Source organism: Miniopterus natalensis, chromosome 11 (genome assembly GCF_054644295.1).
Source record: "Miniopterus natalensis isolate mMinNat1 chromosome 11, mMinNat1.hap1, whole genome shotgun sequence".
NCBI lineage: Eukaryota > Metazoa > Chordata > Mammalia > Chiroptera > Miniopteridae > Miniopterus > Miniopterus natalensis.
Window position 1 is genome coordinate 49,201,313 of NC_142091.1, and position 20,265 is coordinate 49,221,577.

A 20,265-nucleotide genomic window follows, 5' to 3' on the forward strand; every position below is an offset into this window, starting at 1 on the left:
GTATATTTTAATACATATTTTTTTACCAAGCAGAGTTTGTCAAGAAGCAGTATAGTGATTTCAGAGAGCAGACTGTGGAGCCAGGTAGTCTTGGAACAGGTTTGCACCTTGAGATGAATGTGAGAGCTGTATGGCTTTGTTCAGCCTATTTAATCTCTGTACCTCAGTTTCCTCATCCATAAAATGGGGTGTAGGGTAGTACCAATTTTGTACTACCAGTTGTAAAGATTAAAAGTTAATCATTACATTTATTACAGCACCTGGCTTGTAACAAGCACTCAAAAATATTAATTGTTCTTATTTCCTATACTTGGGAATGTATTGTTTGTATTAGTAAGTTAAAGGAGAAAAGCCATTAGATAATCTTGTTAGATACCAAAGATATTTTGATAAAATTTTATCTTAATATATGATTTAGAAAAATCTTTTAGCACATAATAAAAAGATACTTTTGAAGGGTGCTGGGTGGAGGTGGGCAAAGGATAGGAAAAATGGGAGACATCTGTAATAGTGTCAACAATAAAAAAAGGAGATACTTTATTAAGATGATAAAGAAGCTCCATCTGAAGTCAAGGGTGCCTATTATCACCAGTTTTTCCTTAACGTTGTCAAGAGGAAGAGAGCCCTTGCAGGTTTTGCTCAGTGGATAGAGCACTGGCCCATGGACCAAAGGGTCCCTGATTTGATTCTGGCCAAGGGCACGTACCTCATTTGCAGGCTTGATCCCCGGCCCAGGTCGGGGCGCATGCAGGAGGCTCCAGGTATTTACTGTGTGAGATGGGGAGTCAATGCAGTATTTTGTGCATAAGGAAGACAAGGTCTGATCTACCTTTTAGGCAAAGGTGGGGCTGCAGTGTGGACTGCAGCTGGAATGGGAGCAGGGTCATCATTCTATGTGCTCCTGAGAAAACAACTAGAGTGAATGGATGGAAGGGGCTGATTTCTCTAACTAAATGACCCCAGTTGACTGACTGTCCATCAGTGAAACTGGCTGGGAGTTACACTCAGCAGCTTGTCACCAGCAGTTCTCACAGATGCCAGGGATGTTGACACTGGGAAGTTTCTACCTTGGGTAGGCATTATACCCTATGACACCCCAGAAGCCTTCCAATGGGGAGTATGATTCCACAGGATGCATCAACTCAGTCTTCCCAGGTTTATTTTATTTTTTATTTTTTAAAGATTGTTTTAATTGCTATTTAGAGAGTGGAGGGGAGGGAGAGGGAGAGAGCAAGAGAAACATTAATGTGAGAGCAGAACATTGATTGACGGCCTCCTGCACACCCCCACCTGGGATGGAGCCTGCAACCTGGGCCTGTGCCCTGCCCAGGAATCAAATTAGCAACCTTCTGGTGCACGAGATGATTCCCAACCACCTGAGCCACACTGGCCAGGGCTCCCCAGTTTGCAATACAGCTCCCTGATTGTAACGGTTTTGTCCATTGTGTTCACTGCTTTATTCCTGGCCTTGAACAGTGTCAAGAATATAATAGGCTCTCAGTGTTTGTTAAATGTGTGAGTGTCTCAGTTAAACTTACTGCAGGACCTTAAGCCATGTGCTTTCCTTCTCTGTGTGTCGGAGAATTAAAAAGTTGGGTTGGAGGCCCTCCGATGACCTTTCTAGGTCTGACAGTCTGTGATCCCATTTCCAACTCCAAGAAATTGTTTCTAAAAAGGCTTTGCAGGCTATGGGGTGTTTCGGGGGGGGGGGCTATAGGGTGTTTGGGGGGGCAATTGGAGGGGGGTTTTGCATCATTGATGGGTTAGCGCAAACCTGATTTAAGGAGGAGTTGGGGACTAGGGAACTCTCTGAAAATAAATGTGAATTGTGTCTTTGAGATGTCAGGGTTGTAATTCCAGCAAGGGGTATTTTACTAAGGCTGAGGGTACAGGATACTGAAGACCCATCCCAAGCATGTTGCCTTTGCCTCCTTTGAGTCAGCCTGGTCAACAAAGTGTTCACAGTCCCTGAGGCTCTCTGGGGGAAAACAGCATAAATAGCAGGAGGGACTCCTTTTAAATGTATGGAATCGCATTTTTTCCTTTTATTTTTATTTTTACTGTCGAAAGTATTACAGATGTCCCCTTTTTCCCCCTTTGACCCCCTCCACCCCACACCCACCCTACATTTTTCTTTTTTTTTAAATTTATCTTTATTGAAAGTATTACAGATGTCCTTCTCTTTGCCCTTTTGATCCCCTCCATCCTCCACCCACCCTACATTTTTCTTTTTCTTTTTCTTTTTAACAGTCTTATATTTATTGCTGAAAGTATTACAGATATCCCCATTTTGACCCCCTCCACCCCACACCTACCCTACTTTTTTTTTCTCTTGATGAAGTTCCCAAAACACAAAATATCTTTAAAGAAAGAGTTCTAGCAATTTCATGTCCCCCTGAGGTTTGGCAGGATTGCCAATGTCAACAGGTGGGCTGAGTGGGCCCAGATTTGCTACCAGATAAGCCAATGAGATAGGCTGTCATATTTATTGAATATAGAAGAAAATATAAAAAGATGCACACTTGGTAATTTTGCAATATCTTTATTATGTAGTTAAATGTAATTTATTTTGAATAAGACAGAGTCTTTTCAATGCCAATTAGCATGCATATGTTTGGTTTTCATGCATTCCTCCAATTGATTTTATGATAAATTTAAAGAAGTAGGTAGGGTTCAGCTTCATGGTGATCTAGAAGAAAAAAACCAACAGTTAGGATTTAGTTACTTAGTAATTGTGTGTACTGACATTTATTATCTCATTTACTCTTTGTATTAATACTGGGAGGTGGTTGCTTTTGTTGCCTCAATTTACAGATGGGGAAACTAAGACTCAGAAGGTATCTGGTCTATGGTTATAGTGATAGTAGAGGGCAAACACAGTTCTTGACCCCAGGTGCCTGCTGGGAATTCAGATGTACACAGCATTATAGTGTATAGTCCAAAAGCCTAGCAAGTAGCAGAGTGTGGACTGCACCCCTGAGATACCTAGTCATCCACCCTCCCATCCAACTGTCCAAGGGCAGTCACCTCCTTCCTGAAGTCATTCAGCTGCTTAGTCCCACAGGTCACGGCGGCGGCGGCCGAAGGCTCTGGAGCCCACATAGGTTGGCACAAAGTTGTTCTTCACCACTGCCCCAGACCTGCTCAGCAAGGCTGCCAGCTTGTTGGTCACGCAGGTAGCAGTGTTGCAGGCTCTCTTCTGAGCAGTGATGCTGATTTACATGAAAAGGGTTTGCATCACTGTCCGAGAGGTCCTCACCTGCTCCTTAGGACACCTGTTCTTGCTATTTGAGACAGGGACCACCCACCATGCCCCGTGTTCGGCTATCCTAGGCTCCCCCTAGCCCTGTGACAACATGTGCATCTCCACAGATCCTACTCATGTAAAGGCTCCAGACCTACCTCAGACACTGCTCTACCTGACCCTACCCTCTGCAAGGCCTCTCTGGCGTGCCTTCCTGGGCAGGACTGGAAGAAAGGCATGCCCTGTTCTGGCAGGCGCTAACCGACCTGATGTCCTCGGTCTCCTGCTCCTGCTCCCGCTCCCGCTCCCGCTCCACATCACTCATCTTCTTCTGCACGTAGTCCTTCACCATGGCAGCCAGGATGAGGCACAGCTCGTCCTCTGCCTCCGAAGCAGGGTCGGGGCGGCTCTCCAGGACAGACCTGGGGAGGCAAGCAGACCTTGGAATTTTGTGGACTTTGTTTTATGCCCTGACCCGGAATCAGGAATTGATCAGCCATTTCCTGGATCCTAGGTGGACACTCAACCACTGACCCATGACCGGCGGGGCGAACTCATGTTAAATTTAATAACAACCACATTATAGGCAGGTTTACAAATATGCACCCCCTCTCCCCCAAAAGCAGTAAAACCCTTGTTAACTTTCAGCACACCACGGTTCAGACCACAGGATTGTGTGACCCCAGGGGCAGTGGGAGGGGGTGTGCTGCTGGCAGGGCTCTCTTACCTGAATGGTGCTGCCTGGAGGACTCCTGCCTGGTACAGGACCAGGATGCCAAGAGCCAGGAAGGGCGAGTACTTCCAGAAGCCCATGATGCCTCTCTGCAAGAAAAACATGGTGTCACCCCCTACAGCAGTAAGACCCACCAAGCTTTGGTCTAGGACCATCTTGGAGCACCCAGCAAAGAGACCCCTCCAAGAACCAAATGTAGCAGAATTTTTCATCGGAACCCAGGACTTAAACTGGCAAAAAAAAAGCACTCAGCCTCAGCCCGGGTCTTGCAGTTTAGAGCTGAGACCCTAGGTTTTTACGCCCGTTTGTCACCTACTCCGATCTCGCCCAGGTTGCCAACAGGTTTCCGGGCGTTCGCGAGGCGGGAAACGCAGCCATGAGCTCGCGGTCTGCAGACGGCGCTCCCGGTGGGGCTCGGAGCGCGGTCCCGGGAACCCGGGCGGGCACGTCCGCTGGACCGAGCGCGGCGCTGCGCGGAGACGGGGCAGCGAGTCCCCCCGGAGACCGTCCAGCGGGAGCCGGGAGGAGTTTGGGAAGAACCGCGGACCAACAGATTGTGTAACGCAGAGCCCCAGACAGAAGTGGACAGACTTTGAGACTGGCAGGGAGATGGACCGAGAGAGAGCAGCGGGGAGAGAGGGAAGGGAGGAGACGGAGAGATGGACCCACAGCTGAGCTGGAGTCTCGGGCTCACCTGGCAGCAGGTACCTCCGGTGGCGGTGGCGACAACGGTGGCGGCTTCCGTGTTTGTCCACGGCACTGTGGAAGTGGCAGTGACTCTCCAACTGGGAAGTCGCTCCGAAGCCTCGCAGCCCCGGCGGCTCCTCTTATTCCCCTGCTCTGGGTCTGGGGAGGGGGCCCAGGAGCTCCGGGCAGCCAATGAGAAGGAGGATCCGGTGCCTGGGGCGGATTGTGTCACCCACTTGCGTCCAGGACCTGTAGCATCCATCAGAATCATCCCGCTTGTATTTGCATTGAGGTCACTGATGGAAAGGAGAGGGGGGAGAGGTGGGGGCTAAAAAACACACATCCATAAAGATAGCAGGGTTTGGGGGACAGTTTGACGTCATTGTAAATTTCACCTGTTCAGTTCCATCAGGCTTTGAAGTGCACCCCACTCCATCCCCAGCTGCGCGGTCTTGTAGGGCGGGGTCCGGAAGGCAGAGACCCCTGGCTCCCCCAAGCCTGACCTTCAACCCCATCCAAGCGAGGGTGAGAGGGTTAATGCTTCACAGGGCTGGTTCTGGGTCCCAGCAAGGTGTTTAATTCGGGCATCTGGAATCACCCACAGAGGAGGGCAGCTTGTGGGAACAAGAGATGGACGTGGGAGCGAGAACTTTGTCAGGCTGAACTCAATTCCGGCTGCGCCAATTCCTGGCGGTAGGATTATGGACAAGTGACTTCTAGGTGCCTCAGTGTAAAATTCACCCTTAACAAGGGTTTGACCTGTGTGGTGGATCCAATTATACTTGGTGTCCCCCCCCCCCTTTTTTTATACGTCCAAATCTCTGTACTTATTTATTTATTTATTTATTTATTTATTTATTTATTTATTTATTATTTTATTGTTGAGAGTATTACAGATGTCCCCCAATTTCTCCCTTACCCACCTCCACCTATCTCCCACTCCACCCCACGCCTCCACCTGTCCATTGTCTGTGTCCATGGGCTATATAAGCTTCTAAGTTTTTTGGTTAATTTCTTCCTGCCCTCCTCCCTTCCTTCCTTCCTTCCTTCCTTCCTTCCTTCCTTCCTTCCTTCCTTCCTTCCTTCCTTCCTTCCTTCCTTCCTTCCTCCCTCCCTCCCTCCCTCCCTCCCTCCCTCCCTCCCTCCCTCCCTTCTTTCCTTTCCTTTCCTTTCCTTTCCTTTCCTTTCCTTTCCTTTCCTTTCCTTTCCTTTCCTTTCCTTTCCTTTCCTTTCCTTTCCTTTCCTTTCCTTTCCTTTCCTTTCCTTTCCTTTCCTTTCCTTTCCTTTCCCCTTCCTTCCTTCCTTCCTTCCTTCCTTCCTTCCTTCCTTCCTTCCTTCCTTCCTTCCTTCCTTCCTTCCTTCCTTCCTTCCTTCCTTCCTCCCTTTGCTCTGAGATTCGTTGGTCTGTTCCATGCTTCCATGTCTGTGGTCCTGTCTTGTTTGTCAATCTATTCTCTCAGATTCCACATATGAGTATTCCTCTCTCTGGCCGGGGTCCCCAATCAGCCCCGCTGGCAGCTCCGGTCTCTGTCTCTGCTGGCAGGAGTACCCCAAATTGCCCAGCTCTGGTTCCTCTCTGCCAGGGAGAGGGCTCTCTTCCCCTTCCCCACATCACACAGTTCAAATGCTTTCTGCGGCTCTGTACATTGCCTTACAGGAAAGCAGAGGGTCCCTGTAGGTCACTTCTGGGTGCAGCCCACAGACCCCTTTCTATTCTGGAGCCACACACTGTAGGAAAGGCTTTCCTATGGTCAGCACTCAGGGTAAAACTCTCCTGCCCCGGCTGCCATTAGGTGCGTTCTTTCACTAGGGTAATTTGGAACCACACAATGAGGAAGTGATACCAGAAGCCGATGATTTGAGAAGGGTGCATTTATTCTCTAAAAATAATTCTTGATAAATGTTTTTCTCCATGTAGCAGTTATCTTACATGCTCTGAGGCCATATTGTTGGGTGCACATGTGTTCATGATAAACTGAATAAAGCTGGACATTTTGTGGGGGAAAACAGTATAAACAGCAGCAAGGATTCCATTGACATGTATGTAGAATACATTTTCAGTGTTGATGAAGTTAAAAAATGATATTAACATTTTTTTTAACGAAGAGTTCTCTGGATGCACAGTGTTATTTTGTGTCCTCAGACACTCAGAAGGCAGTCATGTTATGTCACCCTGAGGTTTAGCAGAATCACTAACACTAACAGTAAGATGATGGGCTGACAGAGCCCAGATTTGCTATCATATGAGCCAATGAGATTTGCTCTCCTATTTAGTGAGTACAGTATCAAATATTTTTAAAAGGATGCACACTAGGTAACTTCAATGATTTTTATTTTGCATTTAGCTTGAGTTTCTTTCAAACAAAGAAGATAGTTTTCAGTGTCAAGAAGGATGTGAATGGGTGTTTCTTCCACATTCTTTTTCTACAAGTTGCTTTCATTACAAATTAAAAAAAAAAAAAAAAAAGGATTCCAAGATGATGGTGGATTGAGTGGAAGCTACACTGTAATTCCAAACTGGAATTACAACTAAAATATAGAAAAACCATCCTGAATAATCAACTGCAATAAAAGACTAGCTGGGGAGCACCCTCATAACCAAGGATGAAAAGTGGTGACCACATAGAGACTGGTAGGAAGGCACAAGAAGGTTGGTTGGGCTCCCACAGGCAACAGCTGAAGGTCCGGAGGTGTATTTCAGCTGTGGGGGGTTCCCACTGAGAATTTTGGGGCCAAAACCCAAAGCTGATCTTCCCGGTCCAGAGCACCAGAACTGAGAAAGCCCACATAACATCTGGCTGTGAAAAGCAGCCGAGTTTCTGTCTGCCAGAGAGAGAGGGCTGGAAATGCAAGCACCCTCTTAAAGGGCCAATGCACAAAGTTTCATGTGCAGCCACTCACCTTGGGCTCTGGCAGAGGGAGCTCAGACTGGACTAGAGCTGTGTGGGGAGAATAAAGAGATGCTGCCTCTGGGGATAGAGCTCAGAGGGCAGCCATCTGGATTCCTGTGCTGAGCCATTCCCCCATATGGCAGAGGACATCTTTCTCAGGCAGACATCCAAGTAGCTTTTGCCTGGGGGGAAGCAATTTCCCCACTCTGTTGGAAAACCTCTCACCGCACTCCGCACTCCGTGGAGTTTCTACAGCCTCAGGCTCATTAAGAGACTGAATAACAATCAGACTCTGGGTGCTTTGAGTCTTTGTCTGATTTGCTTCTGGACCCAGGGCTTGGGAAAGCAGACCTGGGTGGGTATCTTGGTCCTTTCCAAATCCACCCAGCCCCAGTAGAGGGAGTCACAAGCTGTGGAGTGTGGAAAGTTTCAAACAGGGTACTAAAGGCCAGTCACAAACAGCCTCTAACATTGGCCTGCACCAGAGACCATCCAAAGGACTGGGAGTTTTAGCAGATCTACCTAATACATAGAAATAAATCCAAACAGGCAGCAAAAATGGAGAGGAAAAAAACCCACACAAGCCCTGAATGAAAGAACAAAAGAATTCTCCAGAAGAAGAGCTATATGAAATGGAGGCAGGAATCTATCAGATATAGAGTTCAGAATCTGATACTCTAATCATAGGATGCTCAATAACATGGAAAAGAAATAGAAACTATGAAGGAAATGAAGAATGACATACTAGAAACACACACACGCTGGAAGGAATAAACAGCAGATTAGGGGAAGCTGAGGATCGGGTCAGCAAATTAGAAGATGGTAGAAAAAAACCACTTAATCAGAGAACCAAAAAGAAAAAACAATTAAAAAACAGGAGGATAGTTTAAGGGAGCTGTGGGACAACATGAAATGTAACAATATTTGCATCAGAGAAGTACCAGAAAGTGTAGAAAGTAAGTAAGGGTTAGAGAACCTGTTTGAAGAAATAATGGCAGAAAACTTCCCTAACCTGTTCAAGCAAAAGTCACACAAGTTCGGGAACCACAGAGAATCTCAAGCAAGAAGAACCCAAAGAGGCCCACATCCAGATACATCATAATTAAAATGCCAAAAATTCAAAGAGACAAAGAGAAAATCTTAAAGGCAGCAAGAGAAAAGCAATCTGTTACCTACAAAGGAGTTCCCATAAGGCTGTCAGCTGATTTCTCATCAGAAACTCTACAGGTGAGAAGGGAATGGCATGAAGTAGTCGAGGTAATGAAAAACAATGTTCTGAAACCAACACTGCTTTATCCAGCAAGGCTGTCATTTAAAATAGATGGTGGAATAAAGAGTTTCCCAGACAAAAAAAGCCTAAAGGAGTTTATTACCAGCAAACCAGCACTGCAAGAAATGTTAAATGGACTATTGTAATAAGTTGAAATAGAGAGGAGAAACATAGGCAGAAAGAAATAAAATGGCAATAATTAAGTACCTATTAATAATAACCTTAAGTATAAATGGATTAAATGCTCCAGTCAAACACGTAAGGTAGCTGAATGGATAAGAAAACAAGACCCAAATGTATGCTGTCTACAGGAGACGCACCTCAGAACAAAAGAGTAACATAGGCTGAAAAAAAAGTTACAAAAGTTCTGGAGGACTTTAAGGGAGAGATGGACAGCAACACAGTTATAGTAGGGGAGTTTAGCACCCCACTGACTTTACTGGATAGATCTTCCAGACCGAAAAACCTTTCCACAAGGAAACAGTAATTCTAAATGATACTCTAGATCAGATGGATTTAATGGACATTTACAGAACATTTCACCCCAAAGCTGCGGAATATACATTCTCCTCCAGTGCATATGGGACATTCTCAAAGACAGACCACATGTTAGGACACAAAACAAGTCTCTACAAGTTCAAGAAGGTTGAAATCATATCAAGCATCTTCTCATACGTTTACACCATGGAGTACTATGCCACTGTAAAAAAGGACTTCTTACCCTTTGAGACAGCATGGTGAGACCTGGAGAGTATTATGCTAAGAGAAATAAGCCAGTCAGAGACAAGTATCACACTATTTTACTCATATGTAGAATCTAATGGGCGAGATAAACTGATGAGTGAAGTAGATCCAGAGACAGAAGCATGGGACAGACTGACACATCTCAGAGGGAAGGCAGGGGTGGGTGGGTGGGCAGAGATTAACCTAAGAACTTATATGCATGTATACATAACCCAGGGACACAGGAACACAGACAATAGTGTGATGAAGGCCTGGAGTGGGGGGTAGGGTGCAGGATGCAGGGAGTCAATGGGGGGGGGGGGGGGGAAGGCACATTTGTAATACTTTCAATAATAAAGATAAAACATCAAAAAAAAAATTAAAGAAGTAGAGTTCAGCTTCATGGTGACCTAACAGAAAAAAACATAGTGACTACAATTTCGTTGCTTTTTAATTATGAAGCTTTTAACATCTCTTATATGGTTTAGTTTTAGGTTTTTTTAATCCTCCCTTGAGGATATTTTTGTTTGTTTGTTTGAATCCTCACTGGAGGATATTTTTTCCATTGCTTTTCAGAGACAGTGGGAGAGAGAAAGAGAGAGAGAAACATGAATTGGTTGCCTCTCGAACGCTCCCCACCCTGGGCAGGGGATTGAGCCTGTAACTGAGGTACCTGCCTTTCCCTGGAATTGAACCCGGGACCCTTCAGTCTGCTGGTTGAAGCTCTAACCACTGAACCAAACTGGCTAGGGCTGAGAGTATGTTTTTATTTATTTATTTTTAAATTTATTTATTTTTAAAAATATTATGTAAGGTTTTCTTTTATTTAAAAGATCATTGTCAAAATATCATATTCATAGGTTTACTTTTTCTGTCATATAGCTGAATGTGTTAAGTGTTTGGAATTCCATTCTTACATTTAAAAGTCAACTGGGTTGCCCAGAAGTTTAGATGAATTTGTTTTGTTCTTAATCTTTTTCCACATTGAAGATATAAGTAGGTCATCTGAAAGCATCAGGTTGGGTTACAACCACATAATGCGTGTCTTTCTTAAGTATTGGTGTTACACAAATGGTTCTTATTTCAGAAGCAAAGATGACAGGTGGAAGGAAAGAAGGGAGAGAGTTCTGTAAATTGCTGAGACCTTGTAACAAAGACAGAGTGGAAGCCAAGGATGCCAGCCAGTGACTACTATCTAGGCAGGCCAGGATACCCCTCAGCCTTCCCGTCATGCTGGTGAGGATCTCTTTTCTCTAGGGCTCTAGCTGCTGGCTGACCCTGAATTTCTCCCAATAAAACAAGTGAGACTTGGGTGCTAAAGAATTTGTCCACACATGGGTGTTCAAGCTCAAAAGCTAATGCCTAGCCCCCTAGCCCTGGTTAAACACTAAACACTGTGGGAACAATGGACTTTGTCCCAAAGATGAGACCTAGTAACTTACAGCCACCTATCAATTATTTTAAGGTTTTGATAGCTGTGCATAGTAAAATTCTCAATTCATCAAGTGAAACAGAGTAAAGTGCCAGATTCTAGGCCTGTTTTCATTATAAAATTAAAGGGTAGTGGGAAGCACAGCACCTCATTGTTAAACTAGGGAACAGATAAACGCAAGGGAGAGATGCAGAATACACAGATAACAGGGATTGGAAAGAGCAATGTCCACACTCTAAAGTTAGTCCAGCACAGCTCTAACCACTCCCACCCTTTAGTCTCCCAAAGCATCTGTGCCCAGTGGAAAGGAATCCAGCAGCAGGCAGTTCGACACATCCAGCCAGATCGAGGAGCCTCTGATACAGCTGGTGAAAGGAGGGAACCAGTTTGGACAGTATTGAAAAAGCAACAATAAAATGTGTGAACACAGAAAAAGCATCCAACTGATCTTCCATGTAAACTCTCTACCACCACCTCACATTACCCTTTAGGTCTCACTGTTTGAAATTTGAGCCTGTTCTGCTCAAATAATCCACTTGGGGGGGGGGGCAACAGAGATAGTACTACCTATAAATAGGGATGGGAGGAAATTTGCAAGAATCAACAGATATTTTATCCTTGTGAAAACAAGGTGCCTCAAAATCTGTATGTTGATCAAAGTGGAATAAAAACAAGATGCTATCCAACTGGTGACTTCTTTTCTGGGGTGTGTGTGTGTGTGTGTGTGTGTGTGTGTGTGTGTGTGTGTAAAAGCCACAGAAATACAGAACTCAACATGCAGGTTGGAAGAGAAGCACTGAAAAAAAAAAAATAGAAGGAAGTGGCTGGAGTTTGGCCAGCGTGTTTAAAGTAAAAAGAGAAAGCGAAGGAGAAAAATGAAACAGCACCTCCATGCAAAGGGCTCTCACGGGGTGGCCGCCTTTGTCCCTTTAGAGAAACTCATGTGCTGCAAGGACACGAGCAGGAAGGAAAAAGCACAGAAGGAAATGAGGGAAGGAGTGGCGGGAGAAAAAAAGCACGAAACGGGCACTAGGTACAGCAAAGGCAAGAACGTACTAAAAACTTGTTAACTGCTGCCCCGCCCTCAGGGCTGTTTCCTTTGTAAGGAGGGCGGGCAAAGGTCAGGTGCAGGGCCGGGAACTCCGGGCTGGGTCCAGGGGCCAGCCAGGCCTGTCTCGCTCTAACGCCCCCCCCCCCCGTACCCCATTCCCTCCCACCCGCGAGCTCGTTCTTGCTCCTTGCCAACAACTTCCCCTCTGGGCCGGGCGCCCCCGGAGATAGCAGAGCTGGGACTGGCTGCTTGACTGAGGGGCGCTGCGGCTGTGCGAGGTTCAAGCCGCAGCCTTGGTCTCCGTGCCCTTTCCCCTTCGCCTGGTTCTCTGAAATCCACATTGGACCCTCGAAGGGGAGGGCCATCTCCGAACCGACTCCCCCTGGGGGGGGTTCCGCCGGTCACCCGGGCCAGCCCCTCCCCTGCCCCCTGAGAAGTCGTCCCTGAGCCCGTCCCCCTCTAGGCTGTCCAGAGCCGCCCACTCCCCTGCCATCGGGTCCTTTCCGGAATGCAGAAAGCCTTCGTCTGGTCGTCTGCCTTCTGCACTGTGCGCGCAGGGGCCGGGCCCCCGGCGGCGCGCCGTCGCGTGCCAGGGCGGCCTGAGGGGCGCCACCCGGCCAGGCTGCACAGCGGGGGGCCCTGTCTCTGACTCGCGTGCACTCCTTACGCCGAGACCCTAAAAGCCAGCCTCTGCGCGGGGCCCCAACCGTGTCAACAGGTCGGTTTCCTGCACGGCTGTGCGGGGGCGCCCTGGGGGGCTCCTGGCTGCGGGGACCGTGGCCGTAGGTATCGGGGTCTACCGCTTGCCGTCTCCGCTCCGGGAGGAACCAGGGGCATATGTGTTTATGGATCTTACAGAGAAAGGAAAGAGAGAGAGGGGAAATCCACATGAGAAATAAACCATTGGTTGCCTCCAGGACGCTCCCCGACTGGGGATCGAACCCCTAACCTAGGTGTGTGCGCTGACTGGGGATCGAACCCCTAACCTAGGTGTGTGCGCTGACTGGGGATCGAACCCCTAACCTAGGTGTGTGCGCTGACTGGGGATCGAACCCCTAACCTAGGCGTGTGCGCTGACTGGGGATCGAACCCCTAACCTAGGCGTGTGCGCTGACTGGGGATCGAACCCGCGGCCGGCCGGTGCACAGGACAACGCTCCAGCCCAACCGAGCCGGGCGCCCTTGGCCGGAATCGGATCCCGGGGTCGATTCAGGCCACCCCAGGGTGCCTTCCTCGGTCTCTCTCATACCGACGATGTCTCGGGACGAGGGCAAGAGTCCGTGGTCCACATGGGGGATCCCACAGATCGCGATCCTTGCCGAAAGGTTACCCCACTTGTCACCTGACCTGCGCCGGGTGGTCTCTCACGCGGACCAATGAACCGCAGGGCGACGGCCGGAAGGGGCGAGGCACAGACGCGCCCCCAGCCTCGCAGCACCCCGTCCCCTCCCCTCTGCGCCTCGGGCCAGGTCCTGTCGCTCACCTGCCCGCTGGCGCCGCGGGCACAGCCGCCCGGTCACCTCGCCTGTTTCCCAGGCTGTCCCGGGGCGCTGGGCCCTGGGCCTGCACCACTGCTCTCCACTAGGGAGCAGGGCAGGCTTGACGGAGCCGAAGAGCCTCTACGGGACGAACTCGCGTGGTCCCTTCCAGCCGTACTCCCCCACGCATGCAAACTCCTTCTCGTCCGCCAATGCATCGCTGCGGGTTCGGGCACCCGCACTCGCAGAACTGGCCCTTGGGCGCATCGATATCCACACGGGTTCTCCGCGTGGGTTCACCTAAATCACCCTCCAAGGCTACCTCGGAGCCTCTCTCGCGGTCATATCCACCCGCACACCTGCGTGTCGGTGACCTGTTTGCGTCATACCTGCCCTCCCTCGCAGCAACAAGTGTGCTCCGTAACCCCAACAACGCAAGCACCCCGGCCCTCGCACACCCGTTTAGGACCCCTTCCCCCGAGCTTTCCGCTCCAAGTTCCTAAGTCCCTGAGAGGGTCCCAGGACCTGACTTTTATTTTTATTTTTATTTTTATTTTTATTTTTATTTTTATTTTTATTTTTATTTTTTTACCCTCAGCGGATAAAGCACAGAGAAAGAAAGAAACCTCTTATTTCCCCCAGAAACCAGGGTCTACGTGCGTTCTGCAGCAGCTTGCACCCAGCCTCTCAGTTCCTCCAGCACAGCAAATATATTGGGGCTGTGGGGTGCAGGCAAAGACTCCATCTAAGTGGTTCCCCCAGGCAGAGAGAAACTAGACCTGTGTGAGCTGTGAGCAACCAGACCTGCAGGTCCACACCCCAGTTCTCAGTCTCCAGAAGCCTCAGCGTTTCCTAGGACACACCTGCCTTGCACCACCACACCACTTCTCCTTCCAGGTTGGTGGCCTCCTTGGTTGGAAACGCCTCATTTTCAAGATGCTCTTATTAAACTTTCCTCCTCCTTCACTCGTGGGGTGCCCCTGCCATGAGGAAATAGAAGCTCCGCCTGGGGAACTGGGTGTGTCAAACTGGCTCTCTGCAAGGCAGACTGGAAAAGGAAGAACTGTTCAGTAGGATGCAGGTGTGCTTCAGAGCAAAAGCAGGGAAAGGCGAGGGAAGGGACAAGGTTCAGAATGGCAGATCCTGGGCTCACTGGTCTGGAGCCAGCAAGCAGATAGCTAGTGCTGAGACCCGGCCCTGGGCTGTGGGGCTCCGCAGTTTGGGTTCTGAGCCCTAGCCTAGGCTTTCCAAGCAGAGTTGTGTTTGTAGATACGTTCTCCTGAGGAAAGAACCTTAGCTTTCATCCGTGCAATGATGACAGCAAATGGTTAAAAAAGTGACTATCCTAGAAGCCAATTTCATGACCATGTTCCTTTTCAGGCTCAGAACTCTAGCCCCGAAGGCCTCCAGCCTCCACAGCCAACATTCACTCCCCACTCTGAAATCTTTGATGGTTACAAATCTTTGGTGGTATAGGGTAGGAATCAGGGTCTGTACTCAGAAAGTGCTAGGGTAGCCTCCAGTGATTTTGAACTTTACTTTAAGGTCATCTCTCCACATAGGAAGAGACTCACATTAACTCATTTTTCAGGCACTATTTTAATTTGTAAGAAGTGTCTCATGTTGGGGGTGCGGGTGGGGTTTAAAAAGAGTCCTTGTCTTGAGTCCTTAGCACCATATCTGGCTAACTAGTAGGCACCCAGGCAATGTTTGTTGATGAATGGAAATTCATTCTGGCACATTCACCAGCCAGTCTCACTGCTATTATGAGGACCTTATCCCAGCATGAAGAAAGTCCTGACCAGGTAGAGCACATTCTGCTTGGCTTATGAAATTGTGAACACAGACATTACACCCAGATTCCTTCTATTTTCTTTAGCACATCAGAGTTGGTTTCCTGATAGAAGTTTCCAGGAATGAGACAGGGAAATAGGGTTACCTTGACGGTTCTTTCTAAAGACTAGGGTCTCCCAGTGTGAAATACAAAACCATTCCTCTCTGAGCCCATCCCTGATTTGCAGAGTGAACTCAGGAGGCTCAGACCTTTGCGTGTTCTGAATACTTAGATTGCTTCCAGCTATCCCTGAAACTTCTCCGAAATTCAGCACTAAACAGAGCATGATCTAATGAAAGTGTCCAAAGAAAATACTGATTAAAAGTTATTTGACTATTTGGCCTTGATTTTATAATCTGATTTCATAACTTTTAAACCTGGAAATCGGGGTTAGTTGTAAACCAGCTCATTTGAAAAGAAAACTTTACTACACTTTGAAAAATTCTAACTGTAGTATTTATTTCCATTTTTAAAGTTAGAATCCTGTGTTTTTTATTCAAAAATTTTTTTAAAAGATGATTTATCTGAGCGTGCCAGAGTCCCATATGTGACTGAAAATTCTTATGTGAGTTTCCATGCAACTAAAGGCTCACTCCTTTAATTCTGTACAATATGTTTGCGACATAGACTCAACAACAAAACCACAGCATTAACTGCAGCACCAGCAGCAACAACATAAATTCATTCTCTTCAGCCTGGGGCAAATGTTGAGTTGTCAAATTAAGAGGAGAATTTCAGCAGAAAATTGATTGTGCTGGGTTTCACATGTAAGGAGTTAAGAAATCCTAATAACAAATAAAAACTAAACGGACTAAAAAAATAACAATTCTTCTAGGATTCCCAATATTGGAAAGACAGATGAATATAGAAAGTAATAGTTTAGTGGAGCAGGTACTCACAAGGGCAAACCTTACCTGGAATCAGTGTCGGTGTGGGAAAACCTGAACTCTAACTGAAAAATTGCTGAGGCTCAGTGTGGACAAGTCAGAAAGTTAAAAACTCCCAGGGGACCTAGTCAAGGTGGGTTTGGGAAGGGCAATTATGTGAGTATTACCTCCAGGAGCTCTTCCAGGTTCTCATAGAAATATGGGGGGAAATCTCTGGTGCTTCCAGCAGGGCGAGGAGGAAAGGAACCATTTTGAAATACACCAGAGCATTCTGTTTTTCTTAATAAGGCCAGCCCTCAGGAGGAACTAGTTAACCAGAGCCTACCTGGATAGGGTATTAGCAGAACCTAACTGACCAGAGGGGAAGAAGTCATTCCCCAACTTCATTCGGTTCTAGCCTTCTAAGTGGGAGACAAGAAATTTTCAATTCTATCATACTCTAGCCACCTCTTCTACCTAAGATGGGGGGGGAAAAAACACAAACCCACTGAGAAACACTTGTGAAGTTTATAGTCTAAAGGCATAGACTCACTGAAAGACTGAGACCTAATTACAGGACTACTGAATGCCCTTTCTTCTCCCACACCTCATCACCATGTTACTAAAGGCTTATTTACAGAAGTTCCTTTACCCAGTACCCCATGTCCAGCTATCAAGAAAAAATTACAGGGCATACTAAAAGGCAAAAACAGCCCGGCAGGTGTGGTTCAGCAGTTGAGCATCGACCTAGGATCCAGGAGATCACGATTCAATTCCATGTCAGGGCGTAGGCCCCGGTTGCGAGCTCGATCCCCAGTGTGGAGTGTGCAGGAGGCAGCCGACCAATGACTCTCTCATCATTGATGTTTCCACCTCTCTCGCTCCCTTCCTCTCTCTGAAATCAATAAAGACATATTAAAAAAATAATAATAAAAGGCAAAAACACAATATGAACAGACAGAACAAGTATCAGAACTAGGCATAGAGGGATGTTGGAGCTGTCACACTAAGAATTTAAAAACCACCATGATTAATGTACTAAGGGCTCTAATGAATAAAGTACACAGCATACACAAACAGCATGCAAAAGCAATAAAGACCGAGAATTTCACCAGATTAATGTTAGGCACCACGCCACGGATCCGGGAAGCTCAGAGAACACCAATGAGGATTAGTGCCAAAAAAGAAACCTAGGCATATCATCTTTTAAAAAGTGGAAATCAAAGATAAAATATTCCGAAAAAAATAAAAACGCCTATAGAGAAACAAAGATAAGAATTACATCTGACTTCTTAGAAATTGTGCAAGCAAGAAAAGAGTGGGATGAAATATTTAAAGTGTTGAGAGAAAAAAAATCCACTAATTTAGAATTCTGTACACTGTGAAATTATTCTTCAAACATGAAATAAAAATAAATACTCTCTTAGATTAACAAATATTGAGGGAATTTGTTGCCAGTAGATATGCCTTGCCAGAAATGTTTTTAAAAAAAGTTCTTTAGAGAGATGAAAAATAATATGTCAGCAAGTTAGATCTATATGAAGCAAGCAAAAGCATCAAAAGGGGATTAAATGAAGATAGAATAAAAATTATTTTTTTATTCTTAATTGAGCCAAAAGACAATAATTCATTCCAAATAATAGTAGTGATATATTCAATAATGTATACTTATGTATATATTATATCTATATAGTAATGTTCAGATATGATACATCTAAGTAAAATGAATGACAGCAATGATATATGAGACAAGAAGGAGGTATTAAGGTTATTTTGTTACTATAAAGCACTCATATTACCCACGAAGTGGTATAGTGTTATTTGAAACTGGACTTGGATTAGTTGTAAATATATACTGCAATCTCTACGGCAACCACTAAAAAATGATTTAAAAAAGAGTATAACCAATATGCTAAGAAAGGAGAGAAAATGCAACCATAAAATGCTCAGTTAAAGCTACAAAAGGCAGAAAAGGAGTAGAGCCAAAATTAGGAACCAAGAAAAAGTACAGCAAATAGAAACAGTCATGAATATAGTAGATATTAACCCAACTATTTCAGCAATCACTTAGAATATTAATGGTCTAAATACACCAGTTAGAAGACAGAAATTGTTAGAGTGGATCAAAAAATCAAACCGAACTAGATATTACTTGCAAGATGCTCTTTAAATATAAAGACACATAGAGAGTAAAAGGAAATGGTTGGAAAAATAGATCATGCTAACACTAATCACGAGAAAGCAGGAGTAGCTATATTAACTTCAGCACAGCAGACTTCAAAGCAAAGAGAGTTATCAAGGATAAAGAAGGGCATTCCACAATGATAAAGGTGTCACTTGTAAAGAAGACATGATACTTAACGTGTATGTACCTAACAAAAGAGTGTCAAATATGTGAGGCAAAAATTGGTAGTTCTGCAAAAAGAAATAGATGAAACCACTATCATAACTGGAGACTTCAACACCCCTCTATTAGAAAGGGACAGATCCAGCCCGGCCGGCGTGGCTCAGTGGTTGAGCATCGACCTAGGGTTTAGGAGATCGAGGTTCGATTCCCGGTCAGGGCACACATTCGGGTTTCGGGCTCTGTATCCAGGGGGGTCTTGCAGGAGGCAGCTGATCAATGACTCTCTCATCATTGATGTTTCTTCTCTCTCCCTCTCCCTTCCTCTCTCTGAAATCAATAAAGACATATTAAAAAAAGAAAAAGAAAAGAGAAATGGACCGATCCAGTAGGCAGAAAATCAGCGAGGACGCAGCTGAACTCAACAACAGCATCAAGCAACTGAACGTAACTGACATCTGTAGACTACTTCATCCACCAACAGCAGAGCGCACGTGCTCCAGCTCACAGGGAACAGTCCCCGAGGTGGCCACGTCCTTGGCCGTGAAGACACCTTAACAAATTTAGAAGAATGGAAATCATGCAGTGTCTGCTCTCACACCACAATGGAGTTAAACTATAAATCAGTGACAAAGACACTGGAAACCTCCAAAATCTGTGGAGATTAAACAACACATTTTTATATAACACCACAAGAGAAATTTTAAAATATTTTGAACTAAATGAAGCGAAAACACAAACTTATCAAAACACAACTACGTGACACCCTGGAAAAGACAAAACTATGGAGAAAACAAAATCATGAGTGATTTCCAGGGGCTGGGGATGGGAGGACAGATGAGTAGGCAGGGAAAAGAGAATTTTTAAGGCAGCAAGAACACTTCGTAGGATACCCTAGGGATGGGTACATGTCATACATTTATCTAAACCTCTAGCATGCACAACAGCAAGAGTGAACCCTGAAGTAAACTATGGACTTGCTGTAACCTTAAACTTTTCTTTAAAAGAAGTCTTTAAAAAAAATTGATTGAAGGGCAGAACATTTCCATCAGTGATTTTACTGATGAACGTGGGAAGGGATGTAAAGCTTCTGAATCATTTCCCTAAAACATGTTTAGAGTTTAATAAAAAGCCCTACGGGAGACGGACGACAGAAGTGGCTGCCAAAGAGAGGCAGGAAGTCAACCCTGCTGGTGATTTTGCTGAGACCTTTAAACAGGTGGACGGATCTCTGTAAACACCAGAGGAAGGTTATATCAATGCTTTATTAATAACCTAGATATAAAATTATCTGAAAGATGTTGCATGTGCAGTTAGTATGAAAAGTTATGTATAAAACAAAGCAAAAAAAAAAAAAATCTTTTTTTTGGAGACAAGAAAATGCTAAGAGAATTTTGCTTGACTTAAACTTTCCAGGTTCCACAGAGGCTCTCAGATAACTGGATGTGGCTTATCTCTCTGGCCACACCTGGTAAGAGGTCTGGTCCCCTGGCACTGACTCAGGGCTAATGTGATTTGTATTTAGAGACTCAATGATTGGGCATAAATCATTTCCACATTTCTGGCCCAACATTTGGAAGATTGACAGTTTCGCAGCAAGAAAATAAATGTTGGTGCTACCAGTTAAGACAGGTAAATTGCTAACAAAACCAAAACCTATTCTTAACCACATTCATAAAATAAAAATTTAAAATATTTTAGTGTTCAAACAA

At 45.8% G+C, this 20,265-nt stretch overlaps 1 protein-coding gene across 1 annotated transcript; it reads right to left on the reverse strand.

The window, feature by feature from the left end:
- Window positions 1-3,052: 3,052 nt before the first annotated feature.
- LOC107546732 (calcitonin gene-related peptide 1-like) lies at window positions 3,053-4,057 on the reverse strand. Its single transcript, XM_016225215.1, has 3 exons — window positions 3,972-4,057; window positions 3,511-3,666; window positions 3,053-3,212 (listed from the first exon to the last, which is right to left on the reverse strand). Exons 1-3 carry the CDS (start codon window positions 4,055-4,057, stop codon window positions 3,053-3,055), a joined length of 402 nt encoding a protein of 133 aa, XP_016080701.1.
- Between the last annotated feature and the right edge of the window lie 16,208 nt (window positions 4,058-20,265).